Source organism: Xiphophorus couchianus, chromosome 2 (assembly GCF_001444195.1).
Source record: "Xiphophorus couchianus chromosome 2, X_couchianus-1.0, whole genome shotgun sequence".
Taxonomy (NCBI): Eukaryota; Metazoa; Chordata; class Actinopteri; order Cyprinodontiformes; family Poeciliidae; genus Xiphophorus; species Xiphophorus couchianus.
This window is the reverse complement of record NC_040229.1, coordinates 9402715-9426192: the sequence shown is the minus strand read 5'-3', so window position 1 is coordinate 9426192 and position 23478 is coordinate 9402715. Positions and strand designations below refer to the sequence as shown.

Sequence of the window (23478 nt, the reverse complement as noted above, 5' to 3'; positions counted from 1 at the left end):
GTTACATACTGCAGTCTTAAGGCTCCAACATTTACCTTTTGGTTGGTTAGCATTACACCATGCATGGCTCCAATCTACTCAGCATCTGCCACAACAAAGATGGCAACTTACTATTAGTTGGTGGAAGTCAGCAGAAAGGGACAAAAATAATTTGAGTCTAGTTTTATTCTCAATGTCTTGCAACAACCAAAACAGCAGAAAAGAATGGTGGACAACCATTGGTGTTCTGGTTTTTATGGTCTGTGCCCTTCACAATAAGAGCCTATTCTGATGTGAAATATATGTTTCTGTAAACCACAGTAGCTATATGTTTTTAACTGTTATCATAATTAATACTGTCCATTTTTAGCCATGTTTAATTTCACCTTTAACTGTTGTCAAGTGTTGATTGGGAACTGTTGCTCTGTAGTTTATCTACAGTTATTTATAGTATTTTTATTTAATGTATAAACTCAGAAGCTGCTGGACTGATTTTAACCACCAACTAGATTTTTTTTCTAGTTTTAGGTCTATTTTAAGTTTTGATGCAAAAATGTTCCAGTTATTAATTGTGTGACAGTCTTTCAATGTTATATGAGTGATTTTTATTGGCTGCTAATGCATCATTTTGTGGATCAGATGTTTGGCAGCATTGCAGCATCATTCTGCTGCAATATGTTGATTATTGTATGAGTTTGTCTGTTTCTCCAACCATTTTGGTACATATTTAAAACTATAAGAAGACCATGTGATAGAAGATTTCTGAGTTACAATGAGAATTATACTTATCTTCCTGAAACTGTGGGGCTGCCATCCCAATATGTATTAATTGTCTATAGACTTGTTAGAAATATATTAGGCTTATACCCACAGGATGTACTTTTAACATTTTGTAAAATAAAAAAATTAAAATAAATAACAGTTTTAATGTTGAAGATCCATTTTATTGTGTAAAAAATGACATGAAGTACATTACAGTGAAAGAAAATAACATAATTTTCTGTTAAATGTGCCTCTATGTGGCATCTTGTGTCAAATATTTAACACTATTAAAGAGTTAAAATATTAACACTTTACAAAGTTTAATTTTAACTCAGAATTGATGAAATATTTACACTCTGCTTCATATTTTGCTGTGTAGGACCTGATCTGAACACTTTGAATGCTATTGCTAATGAAATAACAAGAACAATAGATACTAATGCAGTTGTTGTTATCTTGGGAGAATAACCAAGATAATAAGTTATTATTTTGGGGAAAAAACGACGTTTCCTGAGTGAATCTATTTCTTCCAGCAGATCCTGGACCTGCTTCCTGTCTTCCATCTTCTGGTTATTGAACACATGATACATCTCACTGCAGCTCTTAACCAGTTTCTGCAAGTTTTCATCTCTTTGTACAAACTGATGAATATCGATGCCTGTTTGTTCCAGTCGGTCTCCGTAGGTGAACAGGATCATGGTGTTCTTGGAAACCTCTGGACCCAGAATCTCCTGCAGCATCTTCAATCCTCTCTTCTCCTGTTCAGTGAATCTTCCCAGCTGGATGGTGAGCAGAAAAACATGAGGACCAGGAGAGCTGAGCTCCACAGCTCTCTGGATCTCAGCTTTCACTTCTTCTGGTTTAAGAACAGAGCTGCAGAGTCCGGGCGTGTCCACCACAGAGACTCTACGAGACAAAACTTCTCCTTCTGCCTTCTTACTGCTCAGAGTCAGAGGAACCAAACTGAGTTCAGAGTTAAACTCCTTCCTTCCCAGGATGGTGTTTCCTGCTGAGCTCTTCCCGACTCTTTCCTGGCCCACCAGCACCACTCTGAGGTCGGCCTCTGGTTCTGAAAACAACACAGCAGTTCAGGAGCTGCAGAGCAACATTTAGCTTCTGATAGTATTATAGGTAACAGGCATTAGACATCAGATTTAACATGATTTTAACCACCAAAGAATCTGTTTTCTTAGAATGTGATGTAATTTGTGCTATTCTGCTGTTTGTGAAATAAAAGTAGAAATCTGACCACAGATAAAATCTGGTTAACATAAACTGATTAATTAGCTCTAAACTGACTGACAGCTTAGAGCAACAGGTGGGGGCGGGGCGCTGCTCTACACTACATACAACTGGAGAAAACTGCACCGTCTGAATATCATTAAAAATGTAAACAATGAAACACAATAGATGTTTGGATTTACAACTTTTTAAATCTAGTGTCCATCTGGTAACTGGAAACCATCCCAGGCCTGTTAGAAACTGAAAATGTGTAAAAACAATGAAAGGAATCAAAGATTATTTTAAGCTCTTTATTTATTTACATGTTAGAACATGGATAAAATAATAATCATGTTTGTTTTCTTATTTACACACAAATCTGAAGGAATTTATTTATATAAATGGTGTAAATTCACTGCCAATGTGAATAAATAATAAATTTAGAATCGTCCATATCTGATTACTGGAATCCAGTTCAGCCAAACTCATTTCATAACATGCAATTCAATCACATTCAATACAGTACAGTTAAATAAATGTGTTCATTTATTGCCTGTTGGTAAAACTTGGTTTGAAAAAATCAGGCAGAAACACAATTCAGTAGAAATGATCCATAAAAAATCTAAATTTTAGAACCAGCAGCTTCATCAATAGGAAGCAAAGCTGAACATTTAAACATTGAGGCAGCAGCACATGAGTTATCCAGATAAAGTCATCCTGGCTGGATAAACTGTGATCAGAAACTGAGATTTAAAACAATAATAATGACAAATTGTATTTGATTGTCAAGACTTTAAAAAGAATTTACTTTCCAAAAGTTTTAAATGATGTGTGTAGCATGTTTTAGTAATTTAATTTTCAAAACTTTATTTCAGGTTAGAAAGCTAATTTAAGATTTCACTACAAAATATAGAGTATATTTGTGATTTCTATTCGTACAGAATGTTTCTATGACAACAACAATAAATATAAATGTATTTGAATTCAATACATTAACTGTGTGTTGTTTATCAGTACAATTGTACAACAAAATAAGTAAATAGATTACTGATGTAGCCTATTTATTAATGGGTCGCTCTTATTTATGTAATAATTTAGGAACTAGTGGCTTTTCTTGAAATTACCAGAAAGGAAATCGAGACACGAAAGTGGAAAATATGTTGCAAATGTGAGAATTTTGGGAATCAAACCCAGTTCAGTGTGTTGAGGATTTTAGTCTCTGTATTTTGATCATCTGCTCTACATTTACACCATTTTATGACATTCATGTGTCCATCCTCTCAGCTCACCCTGTCATTTTCACGTTTTATGAAAAATTAACAGTTTATGTTCACAAGTTATTTAAATCTTTGTGTGAATCCTTTACAATCAAATGAACCCCAACTAGAATTGCTTGAAAATTTGACCTGATGTTTTTGTTGATTTGATTTAGAAAAGTGCAATTCTCACAGATTTAATAAAGCAACAGAGTCTTCCATAATTTAATTATGTTTGTTTTTTTTAAAAATTTCGGTACCAGTTAAACCAGCAGGTAATGATTGTTATTATTACTCACCAGACTAGAAATAAATATTTACTTTAAGAGAAATCAGAATAAATCAGCAGCTTAAGATAAAGTATTGCTAAAGTAACTCTATTTGTTTCTACCCTCATTGATGGCTCACAGGTTATTTACACTACAAGTTATATTTAGATTTATTCACTATATTATTCAGACTGTTGACAGTTTTACATGAGACTGAAATAAACAGGAAACAAAGAATTTGGTAATAAAGACATAAAGGTTCTTCCTTCCTCATCTCAGACACAGATGCTGAAATATTTATTAAATAATTAATTACATGATAAAATATTTTATTACTGATACATATTTTGTTATTCATGACAATCAGGGTTTAATAAGCTGTGGCCAAAGTATCAAACACATCATCACTGTATAACACATCCTCCCATCCTTTTCACTGCTACTAAAGCTTCAAGCACTGCTCCAACAGGAAATCCAACAGCAGCTCCAACACCAGCTCCAATGGCAGCTCCTATCGGTCCCCTGATAGCTCCTGCAATAGCTCCAATACCTGCTCCACAAACACCTCCAACAACACCTCCTGCAGCAGCAGCCACAAGGACACCATGGATAATTAAGTTGTTTATCTCTGCCTGTGATTTTACCCAAATCACTCAATGAATCGTTTCAGCTCTCGTATGAAATGCCAGGTAAAAAGATGGGTTTTCAGAAGAGAAACAGTAAAAGACAAAACCAAATCTATGAGGTCAGATATTCAACAAACTTGGAGCTACAGGATCAACTATAGTGAATTTGGTCACTTTGGCTGAAATATGTGGAATTTAGAGCCAAACATGTTGCAATGGCTGGACGTCTACCTTCACCATGCCACCACGGCCACGATCCCTACAGAAAATTGATTTGTGCTTTAAAGAAGATGAGAGAAACTTGTCAAGTCAAGTTTATTTGTGTTGCACATTTCAGCATCAATGCATTTCAAAATGCTTCACATCATAAAAACACAAAAATACAAAATCATAAAACAGTCAATAATTGAATCATTACATTTTGTCAAGTGCCATCGTTTCACATCAAAATGTTGATTAATTTTTCATTTATGATGTTTCTAAAGAGACTCTAACCCACTGGGTTTTTAGTCTAGATTTAAAGACACTCAGTGTTTCGGCTGTTTGGCAGTTTTCTGGAAGTTTATTCCAGATTTGTGGTGCATAGAAGCTGAATGCTGCTTCATCATGTTTGGTTCTGGTTCTGGATGCAGAGCAGAACCAGAACCAGAAGACCTGAGAGGTCTGGATGGTTGATACACCAGCAGATCTTTAATGTGTTGTGATGCTGAGCCTTTCAGTGAACTAAATCACTGAACTCGTGCAAAAAGATAAAAGTTTATATGGGAATCATCACTGTCACTTGTTAAAGGCTAAATGTTGAGGCTGGAAGGTATTTTACACAAATATACTTTTTAGTATTTTATATTTAATGAAAAATAATTAAAACAACTAACATGTAGCATCAATACTAGCTCTAATTTTTTTTATTTTATATATTTTGTTGGTAAATAATGTTTGCCCTTAGAGATAATAATGTATAAAATCGTAAACTCTCCTTACCGAGTTGATCAGAGGTGTGTTTGGACATCTTGACTGTCTTCTGGCAGGGAGTTGATCTGTGATGATCTGTGGCTGTTGGTTTCTTTCTTTGTATTAAATGGTTCACTTTTTATGTTGATGCTGTTTTATAGTCTGGTTCCAGACTCCTCCCTTTGAATCTGTCTGCTGATGCAGTCAGAGTCAGAACTATGTACAGTGGTGGTTTCTGATATGGGGGACATGGGCAACTGCCCAGGGCAACATCTTGTGTGTGGAGGAGAGGGGGGGCATAAGCATCCCCCTTTCAGCCCCCTCCTCCTTGGTCCTCAAATACCCCCGCCCACCATTGTTGGGGAGATATTTCCAAAAAATGGGAAATATCTCCCCAGATCCTCTTCTTAAACAAGAGGATCTGATCATCAATAATGACTAATGCAAAACATCATCATCCCAACCAAACCCATATATATACTGTATATGTATATAATATATAATAATTGAATTCTATATATATAATATACAGTATATATATACTATATATGTGTATATATGAAAAAATGTCTTGCCTGACACACAAAATTAAAATCTGTAAAAGCCAAAAGAGCCTGTTGGAAATGTCCCAAAAGGAATAGATTTTAAATTCAGATGAATCCATTTGGATGCGACACCCTGCATAAAAGAGTTCTTGGCTTGGTAAAGGGTCAAAGGTTAAATCTTTAGACGACATATTGATGGAAAAGATTTAATTCCTTTTAATGTTTTAGAAAACTCACATAGCACTGATAAAAATAAAATCAAATCTTTATTGTGTTTTAAAGAATGAGTATTATTAACTGTGTGTGAGAGTGTATGAGCAACGATGGTGATGTGTAAGACATCACCAGTATGTGGCTCGTTTTTTTAAAATTCAAGTTTAGTTGCACTTGGACATATGAATGAGAAATTTGTATTATCAAAGTCAGTCTTCTTTAATAGTGCGTGCCTTAATGTAATCTGAATTATTTACACATTACATTAAAACATTTCCACCAACTGACTTCAATAGTGAATTTCAGACTCATGTCAGTCCTCTTTTGGCGCTCCTGATAACGCTCGAGAATTAAAGCTAAATATCCAATTGTCTGTGGTTGCTGGGAAAACAATAATAAACATGTTGCAAACAAGCATAGCTGAATTTAATGTATTTAAGAGTCATCAGACAGATGCCAGAAAGTGATTTGGTGATAAAGTGGTTGATGGCGACGCTGACAGTTGAGGAGAAGTTTCTCCACTTAGCATGACAATGCAGAGGATTTTACAGGGTTTTTCATGGACTATGATCTGACCCTTCAAAGCCACATAAAGACAGTTACAAAGTTGGTCTTTTCCAGGCTTAAAAGACTAGTGTTACAGCAAGATCTAAAGAAACTCATCCATGCATTTATACACTGCTCAAAAAATTAAAGGGAACACTCAAATAACACATCCTAGATCTGAATGAAAGAAATATTCTCATTGAATACTTTGTTCTGTACAAAGTTGAATGTGCCGACAACAAAATCACACAAAAATCATCAATGGAAATCAAATTTATTAACCAATGGAGGCCTGGATTTGGAGCCACACACAAAATTAAAGTGAAATAACACTACACGCTGATCCAACTTTAATGTAATGTCCTTAAAACAAGTCAAAATGAGGCTCAGTATTGTGTGTGGCCTCCACGTGCCTGTATGACCTCCCTACAACGCCTGGGCATGCTCCTGATGAGGTGGTGGATGGTCTCCTGAGGGATCTCCTCCCAGACCTGGACTAAAGCATCCGCCAACTCCTGGACAGTCTGTGGTGCAACGTGACGTTGGTGGATGGAGCGAGACATGATGTCCCAGATGTGCTCAATCGGATTCAGGTCTGGGGAACGGGCAGCCAGTCCATAGCTTCAATGCCTTCATCTTGCAGGAACTGCTGACACACTCCAGCCACATGAGGTCTAGCATTGTCCTGCATTAGGAGGAACCCAGGGCCAACCGCACCAGCATATGGTCTCACAAGGGGTCTGAGGATCTCATCTCGGTACCTAATGGCAGTCAGGCTACCTCTGGTGAGCACATGGAGGGCTGTGCAGCCCTCCAAAGAAATGCCACCCCACACCATTACTGACCCACTGCCAAACCGGTCATGCTGAAGGATGTTGCAGGCAGCAGACCGCTCTCCACGGCGTCTCCAGACTCTGTCACATGTGCTCAGTGTGAACCTGCTTTCATCTGTGAAGAGCACAAGGCGCCAGTGGCGAATTTGCCAATCCTGGTGTTCTCTGGCAAATGCCAAGCGTCCTGCACGGTGTTGGACTGTGAGCACAACCCCCATCTGTGGACGTCGGGCCCTCATACCATCCTCATGGAGTCGGTTTCTAACCGTTTGTGCAGACACATGCACATTTGTGGCCTGCTGAAGGTCATTTTGCAGGGCTCTGGCAGTGCTCCTCCTGTTCCTTCTTGCACAAAGGCGGAGGTAGCGGTCCTGCTGCTGGGTTGTTGCCCTCCTACGGCCTCCTCCACGTCTCCTGGTGTACTGGCCTGTCTCCTGGTAGCGCCTCCAACCTCTGGACACTACGCTGACAGACACAGCAAACCTTCTTGCCACAGCTCGCATTGATGTGCCATCCTGGATGAGCTGCACTACCTGAGCCACCTGTGTGGGTTGTGGAGTTCGTCTCATGCTACCACGAGTGTGAAAGCACCACCAACATTCAAAACTGACCAAAACATCAGCCAGACAGCATAGGTACTGAGAAGTGGTCTGTGGTCCCAACTGCAGAACCACTCCTTTATTGAGTGTGTCTTGCTAATTGCCAATAATTTCCACCTGTTGTCTATTCCATCTGCACAACAGCAGGTGAAATTGATTGTCAATCAGTGTTGCTTCCTAAGTGGACAGTTTGATTTCACAGAAGTTTGATTTACTTGGAGTTATATTGTGTTGTTTAAGTGTTCCTTTTATTTTTTTGAGCAGTATTTAGTCGCATTAATTAATGCAACAACGTCTTCACAGGTCTGACAAAAAAAATCCTCCAGCTGCAGCTGATCCTGAACGCTGCTGCTCACATTTTGACTAAGGAGGGTCTTTGTGGAGAGAAGCTGGGAAGCTGACACATCGGTATCTGATTCTCATAATCAGCTGGCTGGGTTGATAAGGGAGTGTGGTGCAGTCAGTAGGCGCTCAATGGTCAAAAATCCACAACCTCATGTTCCTTGTTATCTCATCTTGTTCTTCACAAAATGATTTTTTAAATTTTTGAACTTGTGTAATGTTTGCTCTCTTTCAGGTGAATAACACACATTCTTTGGCTCATTATCTCTGCTAACCCACAGAATGAGACCAGAATACCCAGCATGGTAGTTAGCTTCCTGCTTTTGGAGCAGTTTCCAGTCTGGTTGCAATCACACTGCATTCAAACTGTGCCAGAGTTCACATTCACACCTCCCCAAACGAACTGAACTTTCCAGACAAACAAACAAACTAGAATTCGATTAAAGTGGACTAAACAGGGCTGGTGTGAATGCACCCTCAATGTTAGCTGCTGACACTGATAAAGTGATTAAATACTGGATATTTTTCTGAACAGACCTTTTACTGTTGTCTAGTTTAACTCATGTTATTTTGAAGTGTGTTGTATTATTGTGGAACTGTCGTGATTTTCCTATTGTTCATTTGAATCCTAATACTGGACCCAGGTGAAAAATCTGGTACATCAGAGCCACTAAGAATTTTTTTCACCAGTCCTGGTACCACCAATAAAAATCTGACATAGATTTGAGAAGTGAATGTATGCTAAGCAAATTATTGCTCAATTTAACATGCACACATCCATCTATCTCAACTTAGTGGCAAAAATAAAATATGTGCTCAAAATCGATTAAGAAAACAATATGAAAATGAGTGATGTTCTATTGTTTTCAATGAGATCTTGAATGTGAAACCATATCAGAGGCATGGTGGTTAGTTCAGTGGTTTAAGCGATAAATGATAAACTAAGTGATAGTCTGAAAATAGGACAGCCTGGTTTTGTTGTCATTTGAAGGTATTTTATCTGTAAGTTCCTGTTCTTTTCCCATAGCAAAACACTTTGGGTTTGACTTAGAGAAATGTGCCTGATCAAGTTTATGTCGTCTTTAGATGGTAACAAGAACAAAATTCTCATCAGAAGCCCTTTTGTATCTGTTGCTTATTTTAAGAAATCATTAGGCCATGAAAAGCAAGACTTACTGTCACGAAATTTGAGGTCATAGCAAAGCCAAGGCAAAGACAGCTGGTGCCTGCAGAAAAAAAATCATATGTTCTCCAGCACTGTTGCTAACTTAGCTGCAGTCCTGACTGAGCTATCGATCGTATCTCACTTATGAATGCAGCAATGTACATTTAAGTACACAGCCTAACATGGACAATGAACACATAATACTTTTTAACAAAAATATTTAAAGGAAAGACTATCAGATATTTTAAAAGAAGGGGAGCGGGGGTCTATTGAGCTAAAGTCCCCAGTAGCTGGTTCTCCACACGGAGAAGGACAAAAATATTAGTAATAGAAGTCAGCTATAGATATGGAACAGAACACAAAATGGAGTAACAACCATGGAAGTAAAAAAACAAACAAAAACAGACATAAAATCGATTAATTCAGCTCTGAAAAAATAAAAAAAACAACTGCTTGATAAGTAACAGGACGTAGGTGATAAGGAAAAACTGGCAGTCTCAGGGAATAATTTTATTAACATGAGGAAAGGTGAAGTAAGCATAAATAAACCATGCAGAAAAAACAAACACTAATCTAAAGAAGCTAAATTCAAATGCACATAGAACAGAAGGCAATAATAAAAACAAGAAACAAATCAGACAGAGATGAACTAACATGGTTACACCTTTTAGACCAGGGATGCCCAAATCACCAACACACCTGAATCAAATAAATGGCTCATCATTACAGATTAATAACAACTGGCAGAGGAATTCAGTCATTTGATTCAGGAGGGTTGGAGCGTGGCTCTATCTCTTCAGGACTGGACTTGGTCAACAACGCTCTTGGCAATAATGACCAGAGAGAAATGAACAGAAAATTACCATACTATGAATAAAAAACATAACTAAAAACAGAACCCAAAACGCAAGACCCAAATACTCAGGTACTGTTACAGTTATTGCAAATGTGATATTTCAACTTCTTTAAATAAAGTGGATGTTTGATATAACTGAAACCATGAATAACCCTGGCTTTGTACCTTCTTATCATCTTCTATTATTACTTTTAAGTGGAGACAAATGATTTGCCACATGATAGTTAAAAAAGTACAAACTGGTTTCATTTCCACTTAGAAGGTATCTTATTTGTAAGGTAATGTTCTTTCCCCATAACAAAACACTGTGGGCTTGACTTACAGAGAAATGTGTCTGATCCAGTTTGTGTTGCCCAGTTTTTAGATTTTTTAAAAATCCTATCAGATAAATCCTGCATTGTATTGTAAAAAATCATTAGACCATGAAAAACAAGACTTGCTGTCATGAAACTTGAGGTCATAGCAGAGCCAAGATACAGACAGCTTCTTAAATCTCTGCATGCTCTCTCTAACTCAGGTTATAACAACAGATAAGATTAGTTATTATAACTATGCAGAAAATGCACAGCTCTACATTTCAATGTCACAAGGGGTCTGAACCCATCCAATCACTGAACAGATAAATGTGTGGATGAAACAAAACTGAAGTATCTTTGGACCTAAAGATGAACCATCTAGAGTTAACACACAGCTTCAGTTATTACAGGTGGAAATGAGAAATCAGGCCTGAAATCCAGTGATGAACTCTGACCTGAACCTTCAGAACCACATAAAGACAGTTACAAAGTCGGCCTTGAAACATTTCCAGGATTAGAGGACTAATGTCTCAGCGAGATTTAGACAAACTTATCCATACGTTTACCTTTACTCGCATTAATTAATGCAACAGTGTCTTCACAGGTCTGAATAAAAACTCAATCAGATCCAGAACGCTGCTGCTGGAGTTCTGACTTATTTTAGGAACTAAATCTTGTCCTCAGCCTTTTTCTGATAAGTTCACATTTTTAGATTTAACTCTGGATTCTGGCTAAATCATCCCAAAACTTGAATTTTCCTTTCATAGATCATTCTTTTGTTGATTTGTATAGATTATTGATCCTAGTGCAGCGTTTGCTCATACTATTATAAAAAGGGGAGCATCTTGGCTAAAAGAAGATCACAGCATGTATTAATACTTTTTAATGGTTTTTATTTTACTAGCATGTCCAACAGCATTTTCCCACTAGAAGGCCTCTAACTGGTTTGATCCCAGTCCTCCCAGTTTGTTACTGTCCTATGATAGATGTAGCCAAATAAAATAAAAGATTTTAAACTTTAAAAAAAAACCTGTATTTAATTTGTTAACTTCAGAAAGGTCATGTTTTAACATTTGAAGCATTAAGGCTCAGGTATTTTATGCACACATGCTCTATAAGGCTGAATTCATTCTGTGTCTCAGTGAAAAAATGACAAAAAAATAAATTCTGCCAAAATATTAAGACCCATTTTCTGCCCATTGAAATGCAATTTCTACCTGAAATGACACTCAAATGGATTATATGATATAGATATGTAAAATAAAAGAATGTGATTTAATTCCCTTTGTGTTTTCATTTAGGCTCTAAGACGTACACAGGAATGTTAACATCATGTTAACAAAGATATAAGCCTTTCAGATTCTCAACACCTAAATGGAGTTTGTAAGCAACTGAAAGACAGTTACTTCATATTTCTAATAAATCTGTCTTAAAATACTGCTGGGACGGCGGAACATTTCCCTCATTTTTAAATCCAAAACTTGCCAGGTACTAACTGGAACTGAATGGTTAAATAGCTCCACCTGCCGGCGCCATCTTGTCATAGCATTTTACAATACACAACATTGGAGAAACATGTCAACTCTTAAAACTCACTAAAATAATTTTATGAGGAAACTACAGACAATATTTATGAAACCTTCCAATGTTTTTAAATAAAATATATTTTTAGAGAAGCTTGTGTCTGAAAACCTCCCAGAATTTGCAGTGACTGAACCTTATTCTCTGTCTGCAAAAGTGTAAAATTTTTACCTTTTATTTTGTAGCAATAAGAAATGATTGCAGTGGTTTCATCCAGCTCTTTGTTTAATAGTAGATAAAAAATTTGATCAACAAATTGTCAGGTTTTATAATCAAGAATAATTGAAAAGCAAAATTTCTTATCTAGTTTCTTTTCAAAGTGCAAAGAAACCAAATACCTGATTATAATTCTTAATTAATAACTTAACCCTTTCATGCATGAATAATGATCATTTGTGTCAGGAATTTTTTCCTTTTTTAAATTTTCTTAAGGCATAAAAAAAAGGTAGGAATTTTTTTTTTTCTTTTTTTTAGGTGATCAATTGTAATTTTCTCCAAGTACAAAGTTGTTATTCGAAAAATGCATTAGTAGTATTGTTTAGGGGCTGTCCGACATCACAATATTTTTTTTACCTTCAGGAGTCGTCTACAGTAGAAGAAGGGACAGGGTCGGTTAGCAGGCTTTTTTGTCTGTCAGCCATATTGGATTTACCAAAAATAATTTCTTACATTTTCAGCTGATGCCCCGTAATTGATAGTGTATTTTATGATGCATTAGTGTCCACTTCAGTGGTCTGTGTGCATTTTGAACATAAAAATCCACAAGGAGCACGAGAAAATGGCTTGTAGATAGCTGTCCACTGTAGTGACCACTATGCATGAAAGGGTTAAAGATCATTCAAGTTAGATCCCCCTTCGTGATCCCTGCTGTTATTTCAGTGTATTGTTGTTATATATATTAGAAGATATATATATATAAGATATTAGAGAAAGCAAAATGTGTGATAACAGTAAAAAGAGTCACAGACTGTCCATTTAATCAGAATATTTATTACAACAAAGATAAATATCATTTCTTGATTCTGGATCTATTTTCCACAAAATCTCAATGAATTAATTTTCTATAATCCACAAATTCACTGCCAGTGTAATTTAAATGATCTTTACAATGAGCCACATCTTATCTAGAATCCAGCTGATTCAAACTTATATACAGATAAATTCAGAAGTTTATTTTCTGAGAAAACCAGGAACAGTAAAAACTGTCCCTGAGAAAATCTACAGTGAGGCACTAGAGGCTTCATCTGCAGAAAAGACAGATAAACATGTAAACGTTGATCCTGCAGGACTTTAATAAACTTTCCATAAGTTTTAAATATTGTGTAACATGATTTAGTTTGTTTTTGTAATTTAGTTTTCAAAGTTTTCGTTTTTCAGGTCAGAAAACTAATTTAAGATTTTACCACAAAACTTTAGAATAGAACCTCTGTGAGGGCATATAAATATAAAAAATTATGCATTTATAAGTTTAAATAAACTAGAATATTGAAGTATTATATCTGACTATACAGGGAAATTGATCTTTAAGGGTTTTTGTGTTTGTGGTACAACAGAGTATTTGGCCCACTGTACATAAATACAATGTCCCAAACTCATAATTTGAGTATTTAACATATGTTACATAAATCTACAAAAGATTACTTGTCAAAATAAAGAATTGTCATTATTAGAATGGCATTTAAGAGAAACTGGAGGCAATAAATAATAATAAGTACTTAATCTTTAGCATTTCAAAGATTTGTTACAACTGGAGTAGCAAAAAGAAAGAATAATGATTAGATGTTGATCATCTTCCTTTGTGCCTTGATCTCAAAGAAAGTTTAAATATTAATTAACCCTTGTCTTGTCTTGTGGGTTAAAAGTGACCCACTAGCATGTTTAGCTGTAGAAAAAAATTCCCTAAATGATCTTTTTTTGACTTTAAATTTTATGACTTTTCCTAAATGAACCCCATCATTAGAAAAAGTGAAACTTTCTTTTATATTTCCATGTGGGTTTTACACCACTGGGGTACAAGGATTGTGTTATTGGCCATTTTTGACCCGTGAATTATAAAAGCATTTAAATACCAGAAAGAGTTCAAAGGTCACACAGAAACTCTCTTTCTAATACACACACACACACACACACACCCCTACACACATATCAATGGACCTGGATTGATGTACGAATTGAACTTGCATTTTATCTGCACTCTCACTCTGCAGCTAAACCCCACATCAAGTTCCCAAACACAACAGAAAATCATCTCAGACATAATAAAGATAAATTAGGAATAGAGGATATTACAGTATTCTGAATCTGAGTTCTCCTAGTTGGTTCTTTGCTGAAGTCCTAGTAAACGTTTCACTGCCCAACAGGTCCTGTGTTGTACATTTGCCACCTTCTGTTCATGGGATCTTCAACATGTTCAACAAAACATGTTGGACATTTTCTTGTGCTGAAGATGTTCAAAGTAGAAACAATGAAAAATGAATTAAATTGAGTTGAATTGATAAATAACAGATTCTTTCATTGTCCAAAATATATTTTGCATTTAAAATTCAATTAATTTGCTTTATTTTAGGGTTTTGGTCGTCTGGGTCATTTCTGGCCCGTAAGACAAGGAGAGTAAACAGAATGTTAAGATCGTTAAATAATCCAGCAGGTAATCTTGCATCACTAATTACCAGATTAAAAAAATTAATAATTAATCACAGAGGTCTAAAATAAAAAATCAGCAGCTTATAATAATTTATTATTAATATAACTGTATTGGTTCTCATATTGTCAGCTCAACGCTCCTGTACATTATTTCATATGTTCATGCTCTGTTGATCAGGGTTAACAGTTGAAGATGAAACTGATGGAAACAGGAATCAAACCAACAACCTCATTATAATGAGATGATGACTCTTATTTCCTCAGCTCAACCACAGCTGCTCAAACATTACAGCAACTAATTACATGATCAAATATCTGTTTATTACTGGAACAGATTTTGTTATTAATTAAAATCAGGGTTTAATCAACTGTGACCAAAACATCACAACACCATCACAGTATAAAACATCCCTCCTCTTTCACTGAACGTCTAGGATTCATGGCTCCAGCAAGACCTCCTGCAGCAGTAGCCTCCAGGACAGAACGGATAAATAAGTTGTCTGTCTCTGCCTGCCTTCTTGCATCTTCAGGATTCATGTCTGGATTTTCTCTCAACAGTCGTTTAATTTCTTCTTGCTTGGCTCTTTCTGGCTCTCTGAACATTTCATTAGTGTAACATCTTCCTCCATTTCTCTTAACCATTCTGTTGATCTTCTGCACCAGTCCTCCAACTTGAGCAGGATCCTCAACATTGTTGTCAAAAACATGATATTTATCTTCAAATTTCTGCAAGACAGAGCACTGACTGACAATGTGTTTTAGAGGTTGGGATGTTTTTAACAGGTTTTCTATTTTAATGTTTGCCTTTTTCAGCTCGTCTCCCTGGGTAAACAGGATCATGGTGTATTTGGCAGCTTCTTCCCCAAACATTGTCTTAATTATTTCCACTGTTTCTCTTTCTTCTGCTGTGAATCTGGTCGGTTGGAGAACAATCAGGAAGACATGAGGACCAGGAGCCGCCATGCTGATGCATTTAGTGATCTCCTCCACAATCTCTTTATTACTCTTATCTGTATCAGACAGGCCTGGAGTATCAATAACAGCCAGATTTAGACCAGCAAAATTATTAGTTTCCTTCTTACATTCTGATGTCACAGAGGAAAGAGAGAGTTTAGACTCAAAAGCTTTCCTCCCTAATATGGTGTTTCCTGTTGGACTTTTGCCGACTCCAGTTTTCCCATAAAGAACAATCCTGAGGTCTGGCTCCTTTCCAGCTGTTGAAGAATTAGAAAACAACAATAAATTTAAAGATATTCATTACAAAATTATTTGTTATGATTAGATTTAATGATATGGAAGAAAAATATTAAGTAGATTACAAAATTGTAAAATTAACTATAAAAAAAACAAAAGGAAAAATAATACTTATTTTAAACTTTGCCAATCATCCTTATGTAAGAAAATCTATTTTGGTTTTCTGCAAACATTTTATAAACAATTAATAATGTTGTAATTTGTTATGGTTCAGCAAACCAGTATTTAGCAAATAATTATTTAGAACAGATCTTACAGGTCAGCTAATAAACAAATTAATATCCTTTCATGAACGACAAAAACCTGAAATTAACCAGATTCTCATCTTGTTCACAGCCATTTTCTGATAAGTCCATCTATTTCCTGCCAATTTAACTCTGATCTCAATTTAAATCATTTTAAAAAATCATCATTTTTCCTACAGCAAAAAGAAGAAATGGCTGTGAGACCAAAAATCATTGAGTTAGCAGTTTATTGCAAACAAGCAGTAAGCAGAGATAGACTGCTCATCAGCTGATCAAAAGTTTAAAATCAAAGCATTTAAAAACCCAAATCTTCACAAAAATGTGGCTTCACTATAATTTTCTGTCAGATATCAACACTGTTATAATCTGATGGTAAAAACAACTTTTCTCTTTGAACGTGCTGCAAAACCTTCATAACTTTTCAAACTGATTTCCTGGAGGAGTTATGGAGGCTTTGGAGCAAATCTGCTGCAGCTGAATTAGGCCTGTCACAATAAGTGATAAATTAATTAATAACATGATGAATTAAAACAATCTCAATAATTTCCACTTGCACGATTTATCATTTTTCCCTTTTTCTTTCTGTCAAAAACTGGATGACAAAAGTGTTTATGTCTCAAATAGCTTTTTTTGAAGGACAGTTTTGTTTACAGACTTTATGATTAATTTTAGTTTTTGTTTCTGATGTTTTATTTTGAATATTAAAATATCTTAACACTGTTAAATAGCATTTATCAGTGTTAAATGCTATGCTAAATTAGTATTGTGTTATAATAAATGCTGTAAGTGTTACATCACTTGCAAATGGTCTCAAAGCAACAATATAATCATTTATTGCAATAACTTCTGGGACAATTTATCATTCAGCAGAATCTGTTTTTGTGACAGAACCACTGTGGGAGTTTATTCCTGCTGAGGGTTCTTCTGGATCAGGTCTCGGGTTGGGTGGTCTCGACTACAACACTAGTTTACACCGTTTTTCTATTCAGCTTGTTGAATATTAATTAAATCAAATGAAAATTAAATACAGTGGTGCAGTTGGTAGCACTGTTGCCTTGCAGCAAGAAGATTCTGGGTTTGATTCCCAGCTAGGGTCTTTGCATGTTCTCCCTGTCTGTCTAAATTCTAGGTGTGTGCATGATTGTTGCCCTGCGATGGACCAGCAACCTGTCCAGGTTGTACCCCACCCACTGACAGCTGGAGATAGGCACAAGCCCCCCTGCTAAGAAAATGGATGAATCAGCCATCAGTCAAAATGCCTGAAAACAAAAAACTCTAGTGCAACTTCTTGGAAGTTCAGTTATTTTATACTTCTAAACTTGTTCAGTTATGCTTATTTGATCAGTAACTCTTAAATAAAAATACAATTTTTCTTAATTTATTTGCAGACACTGTAGTGTTAAAATCTGTTAAATTGGCAATAATAATTAAATATATTGATTTTAGTTCATGTCGCCCAGTCCTACCTGCTACAGCAGATCTGAACCGTCGTTACATTTCTTCTTGTTTGGCTCTTTTTACCATTTTTTTGCTGTAGTAACTTCCTCCATTTTGCTGAACCATTCTTTGGATCTTCTGCACCAGTTTGCTGACTTCAGCAGAATCCTCAACATTATTGTCAAAAACATGATATTTATCCTCAAATTTCTCCAGGATGGAGCACTGACTGATGATGTGTTTTAGAGGTTGGTGTTTCTCTAGCATGTCTTCTATGTTAATGTTTCTCTTTTTCAACTCGTCTCCATTGGTAAACAGCACCATGGTGTATCTGGCTGCTTCTTCTCCAAACATTCTCTTAATTATTTCCACTGTTTCTTTATCTTCTTCAGTAAATCTGGTCGGTTGGAGAACAATCAGGAAGACATGAGGACCAGGAGCCGCCATGCTGATGCATCTAGTGATCTCTTCCACAACCTTTTCATTACTTTTTTTAGTCCCAAACAGACCTGGAGTATCAATAACATCCAGATTTAAATCATGAAAATCATCAGTTTTCTTCTCACAGACTGATGTCACAGAGCAAAAAGAGGGATGAGACTCAAAAGCTTTCCTCCCTAAAATGATGTTTCCTGCTGAACTTTTGCCGACTCCAGTTTTCCCCAGTAGAACAATCCTGAGGTTTGTCTTTTCTGTAGCTGTTGGAGAATTAGAAAATAATTAACAGGATAATTTTTATTCAGATGTCAGTTACAAAATGATTTTTTTTAAAGCTCAGCTTGTGAGATCTCATTGCAAACTTTCAAAAGCGCCAAATCCAAAGTTGACAAAAACACATTATGGTAAAAATGATCCGTTCAGTGTTGCTAACGCTATTCCTGCATGTACTGATTGTGATGAAATCATGTCTGATCTTCTGTTTTCTGCTTAGTGATGCTGCTGCCAGCATGTTTTGGGTCAAGAGCAAACAGCATCTTGTCTCATTGAGCTTCCAGCAGCATTTCCTGACACCGTTCCAAAATTAGAAGTATCACATCACAAACCTGTGTTTAATGAGCTGCTGCTCAACATTCAGAACCATTTCCCATCATTTCTGTCCAATGGGAGCAATGTCTGTCAGCTGCACGTCTTGGCTTATAAATTATAGTCCATTTGCAAAAAAGGACAATGTGAAAGCAAATCCCACCAACTCAGAAAAATGCAGTCCATTTTGGATCTGGACCAAACAAGCAGATCAAAGGACAAATCAAAGCTTAGAGCCCAAGTTAAACCTGGTTTCCCACCAGACTTAGAAAACACTGACGAAAACTGATTTCACTTTATCATCCATTTATTTTCTCTTAGTCTCAGCTGTGATCTTAGATTTAGCAACACGAATGATACAAATAATTTAAAAAATGTTTTTAAAAATGCTAAACTGAAATCAGCATTTATTTTATTTCAGCAACAAGGCAATTAAAAGTACAATGTTCTGGTGTAACAGCCATGTTCTTATACACTTAGTTTGTTTAGTTTCGTGTTAAAAGGAAAATAAAGAAATGCAGTTGTATGTTGATTACTTACCACAAACAGTGAATGTTGATGGCACATCCATTGAAGCAGCACATCCAGGAAACACTTTAAAATTCACCAGAGTTCGTTATGATGCAGTCTGAAATGAAAAACAAAAGTTTTAAGGGACTGTACCAGTTCTCTGTATATGCTGCCATCAGCATCACCTAACTTGTTTTTCCCATATTTTATTAATCTGAGAAAACATTTTTAATAACCATACAGTGTGTTCATATAATACATTTAATTTTATTTAATTTCATCCTGGTCTTTCTTTGTCTTTACCAAACAGCCTATTGTTGTGGCTGGTGAAAATACAGACTGCCTTCCTTTACCCAAAGCATTAAAATGTAGCAACACTTATTAGACCTTTCATTAATACAGCCGATTAGATTCAATCTAAGAAAAATAGGAACAATTTAGTGAAAACGAAGGTGGTTTCATGCCAAAAGCGAAAGTGAAACTTTTTGAATCTTCTTTCCTTGACGATCCTTTTTTTTTCTATAACTGCGGATCGTCAGGATCTTATAGGTGAATATGTAGCGGGTTGAGAAACAGTAAAACTGGCTCAGATTCCCTGGATCTGGTACAGGTGTTATACACCTGTAACAACTGGTGCACAGGCAGATGAATCCTGTGCACCAACAGGAAGTAAGTTGAACAATGTTACTCTGGCAAGAGCTCGTTTATTCTGACACACATTTTCAATAAAAGAAAAACTAATAAATAAATAAAATACAATTCAAATTCAATCAACAAGATCCGGGGTTTCCACAAAGAAATAAAACAAAATGCACAAATAAAATAACATAGTAGCAAAACCCCCCCCAAAAAATTAGAGAATCTAATCCTAAATTAACATAACCAAACTGAACTAAACATTCCAGTAAACATGAATGTTGTTCAGTTACAACGATTTTCTTAATCACTAACGTTGGGCAGATATAGCCGTTACAGCAGTTACAAAGGAGATCAAGCCTACCACAAATAAATACACTTTTATGAGAAATAAAAATACTACAGCACTACGAAATACAAACACAACATTGATTAATCAAGCGATTTAAATAAATCCAAAATCCGGAGGCTCCAACAACAAAAAGCAACAGATCAACGCTGATATAAAACTGTCCAAATTAAACACAAAACTAATCTTTATATATTTACAGAACATTTTAAATCGGCTTATAAAAGTTGCCTTTTATCCTACCTGTGGATCACAGAGGAAGTAAGTTGATACAAAGTTACTCTGGCAAGAGCTCGTTTATTCTGACCAGAACCAGGAAACTTGTTCTCCCTGTTAGACCCACAGCGTCATTCATCTTCTTGTTGTGGTAAGAAAATGCATGAATCAGGTTCCTTGGTCTAAATCACCTGCATGACTTTTGATTTTCTACTTTTGGATTCAGACGAGACAAACAGTCAAATGTCTTTGAAACACAAAATCTGATTAAATTGGACACCAATAATAATTTAAACAACCTTCGTTTTATCTTTAAATGGGATATTATTCAAGTCTCTCACTGTTTACAAAGTAGTTATTGTTTGAAGGAACTTTAGTATTTAAAACAGGAAAGCATGTAAATTAATTTAATTTGCTTCTGTAAGTATATTGATCTGAGAATTGGGTCAGTTCTTGTAAATAAGAGAATATGTTGTCAATTTGAACATTATAAATAGATTTTAATTAAATTGTAAATATGCGTAAAAGTTCCCTTGGCAAATCTGTGTATGAATGATTAAATGGCGCCACCTGCCGACGCCTCCTTGTCACTGCATGTGTAAAAAAAACGACATTGGGGATATGTCAGTTATTAAAACACAAAACTGTGTTGTGACTAAACTACAATCAATATTTATAGAATATTCTAAAACTTTTAATAAAATCTACTTTCAGAAAAGCTTGTGTCTGAGAGGTGGAAAACCTCCCAGAGTTTTCCTGCTGTAATAACTCAACTTTATATTATGTTTATTAATTTAATCTTTTATTTTTCTGTAATAAAACATAGTTTTAATCACATCTCTAAGATCTACATTTAATTAACTAGTAAATCAAAATATGATCAATAATTTTTCAGGATTTTAAATTAAAAATAACTTAAACATTATAGGTTTTAGTCTAAAGAAAGGAAGCCTTAATTGTTGAAAAACAAATATCTGACTAGTTGTTTTATTATTTTTGATTTAATAATTAAATGCAGATTATTCAAATTTGCCCGTTATTTATGGAGATGAAGTGGTCTGAAGTTATGTTGTGTAAAATCCTCCAAACTGGGTCATTAGATGAGAAACTGTTTAGTTTCTTATTGTATTGTATTTTAGTTGCCCTGATCTCCTTGGTAAGTTTGTTCATTGCTTGATTAAACAAACCCCGTCCCCGTAGCTACAGGCCTCTTGCTTGGTCTGATGCTGATTCCTCAGATGAGACATTAACAGTGACTTATTGTTGTAGGTGTGAACGGTCTGCTTCATCTAACAGATTATAAGAAAAACACAAAGACCAGAGTTTCAAACAATAAAATTAAAGACAAAGTAGCAAATAACGTTTCTGTAGATGTTTTTGGATAAAAATGAGACCCAGAATTTGGATATTTTCTTCTGAACTGAATCTCATACATCTTGCTGCCGCAAACGTTTTGTTGTAAGACTCAAATCTATGACAAAAAACCAGAAAGAATCAAAAGATGTTTTATTATTTTTAAATCCATTAAAATACAACAAATGTTTGGATTGTAATGGATAATGATCATTTTATTCACACTGACATTTTCCATAAAACCTTCTTCCTCAGGTAACTTTTTACTTCATCTCTTCTTTTCTCCACCGACTCAATATGGCGCTCAATATCCAACAGCACAGGAAGCAAACTCCCAGTTTGAATCTCCAGTCTGACCACAATAACTGAGCCCATCTAAAGTAAGTGATCTGAGAACTCTGCCTCTGATAATAACGACGTCCTCTGTCTGAGAGTGAATCTATTTTGTCCAGCAGATCCTGGACCTGCTTCCTGTCTTCCATCTTCTTGTTGTTGAACACATGATACATCCCACTGCAGCTCTTAACCAGTTTCTGCAAGTTTTCATCTCTTTGTACAAACTGATGAATATCGATGCCTGTTTGTTCCAGTCGGTCTCTGTGGGTGAACAGAATCATGATGTTCTTGGAAACCTCTGGACCCAGAATCTCCTGCAGCATCTTCAATCCTCTCTCCTCCTGTTCAGTGAATCTTCCCAGCTTGATGGTGAGCAGAAAAACATGAGGACCAGGAGAGCTGAGCTTCACAGCTCTCTGGATCTCAGCTTTCACTTCTTCTGGTTTAAGAACAGAGCTGCAGAGTCCGGGCGTGTCCACCACAGAGACTCTACGAGACAAAACTTCATTTTCTGCCTTCTTACTGCTCAGAGTCAGCAGCTTGAGACCGTCTTCAGAGTTAAACTCCTTATTTCTCAGGATGGTGTTTCCTGCTGAGCTCTTCCCGACTCTTTCCTGACCCACCAGCACCACTCTGAGGTTGGACTCTGGTTCTGAAAACAACACAGCAGTTCAGGAGCTGCAGAGCAACATTTACATCAGACTTATTCCCACAATCTATTGCCAAGAAAGATTCATTTTAAAATATTTTTTCATTATTGCAATAAACAAATGTCCATGTTTATCCAAATGTCCATGGAAGTTTTATTATTAATATTATTATTTTTAATGTGATTATGTGCCTGAGACCAGAATTCAACTCGAGGATCTACAGCCACATCAAGGTTTGCAGCCTTTCGCAAACTTTCAGTACGCAAGCAGTAAATTGGACCTTTGAAAACTCTTAAAATGCGTTTCTCCAATTATTTGTTTTCAGAAGTATAATTAATTTATTCATTAATTTACTAACTTATTTGAGTAATGAATCTTTGATTTTTCATGGATGTCATTTAAAGCCTCCAAATAGAAAACTGCAAATTGATTCTGCAACTTCTTGAGTTTATGTCCACCCATAAAAATGAAACATTTTTAACAAACTAACTTGTGTTGTGGCTCATCGTGACATAATAGAATTTCCATTTTATCATAAGTTATAAATCATGTATTTTTCTTACCAACTGAACGATGGCTGGTCATTGCTATTGTCCTCTTGCAGGCAGTTGATCTGGGATGATGTGTGGCTGTTGATTTCTTGGTAGTGAAAACTTTAACTTTTTGATTCCTGCTGTTTCACAGTTTGGTTCCAGACTGGACTGTCTCTGCCAACAGTCACTGTCAGAACCATGCAGATGTAACAGTGTTTAGGTTTAAGTTGTAGAATTCCTCTTGCTTTATTTG

General features: G+C 35.9%; 2 protein-coding genes across 5 annotated transcripts; both read right to left on the bottom strand.

The window, feature by feature from the left end:
* Window positions 1-907: 907 nt before the first annotated feature.
* Window positions 908-5358, bottom strand: LOC114156208 (GTPase IMAP family member 2-like). 3 transcript variants are annotated; one of them, XM_028036515.1, is made up of 3 exons: window positions 5095-5358; window positions 1236-1810; window positions 908-1202 (listed from the first exon to the last, which is right to left on the bottom strand). In XM_028036515.1, exons 1-3 carry the CDS (start codon window positions 5120-5122, stop codon window positions 1068-1070), a joined length of 738 nt encoding a protein of 245 aa, XP_027892316.1. In that variant the 5' UTR covers window positions 5123-5358; the 3' UTR covers window positions 908-1067. The 3 variants fall into 3 exon arrangements, with proteins under 3 accessions (XP_027892316.1, XP_027892307.1, XP_027892300.1); XM_028036506.1 differs by adding an exon at window positions 2599-2605 and having other exon boundaries at window positions 908-1810; window positions 5120-5358; XM_028036499.1 differs by having other exon boundaries at window positions 908-1810.
* On the bottom strand, window positions 3753-23421 carry LOC114156172 (GTPase IMAP family member 4-like). 2 transcript variants are annotated; one of them, XM_028036447.1, is made up of 4 exons: window positions 23256-23421; window positions 22139-22694; window positions 15139-15380; window positions 3753-4064 (listed from the first exon to the last, which is right to left on the bottom strand). In XM_028036447.1, exons 1-4 carry the CDS (start codon window positions 23275-23277, stop codon window positions 3892-3894), a joined length of 993 nt encoding a protein of 330 aa, XP_027892248.1. In that variant the 5' UTR covers window positions 23278-23421; the 3' UTR covers window positions 3753-3891. The 2 variants fall into 2 exon arrangements, with proteins under 2 accessions (XP_027892248.1, XP_027892256.1); XM_028036455.1 differs by lacking the exons at window positions 22139-22694; window positions 23256-23421 and adding exons at window positions 19183-19270; window positions 20381-20487 and having other exon boundaries at window positions 15139-15897.
* Between the last annotated feature and the right edge of the window lie 57 nt (window positions 23422-23478).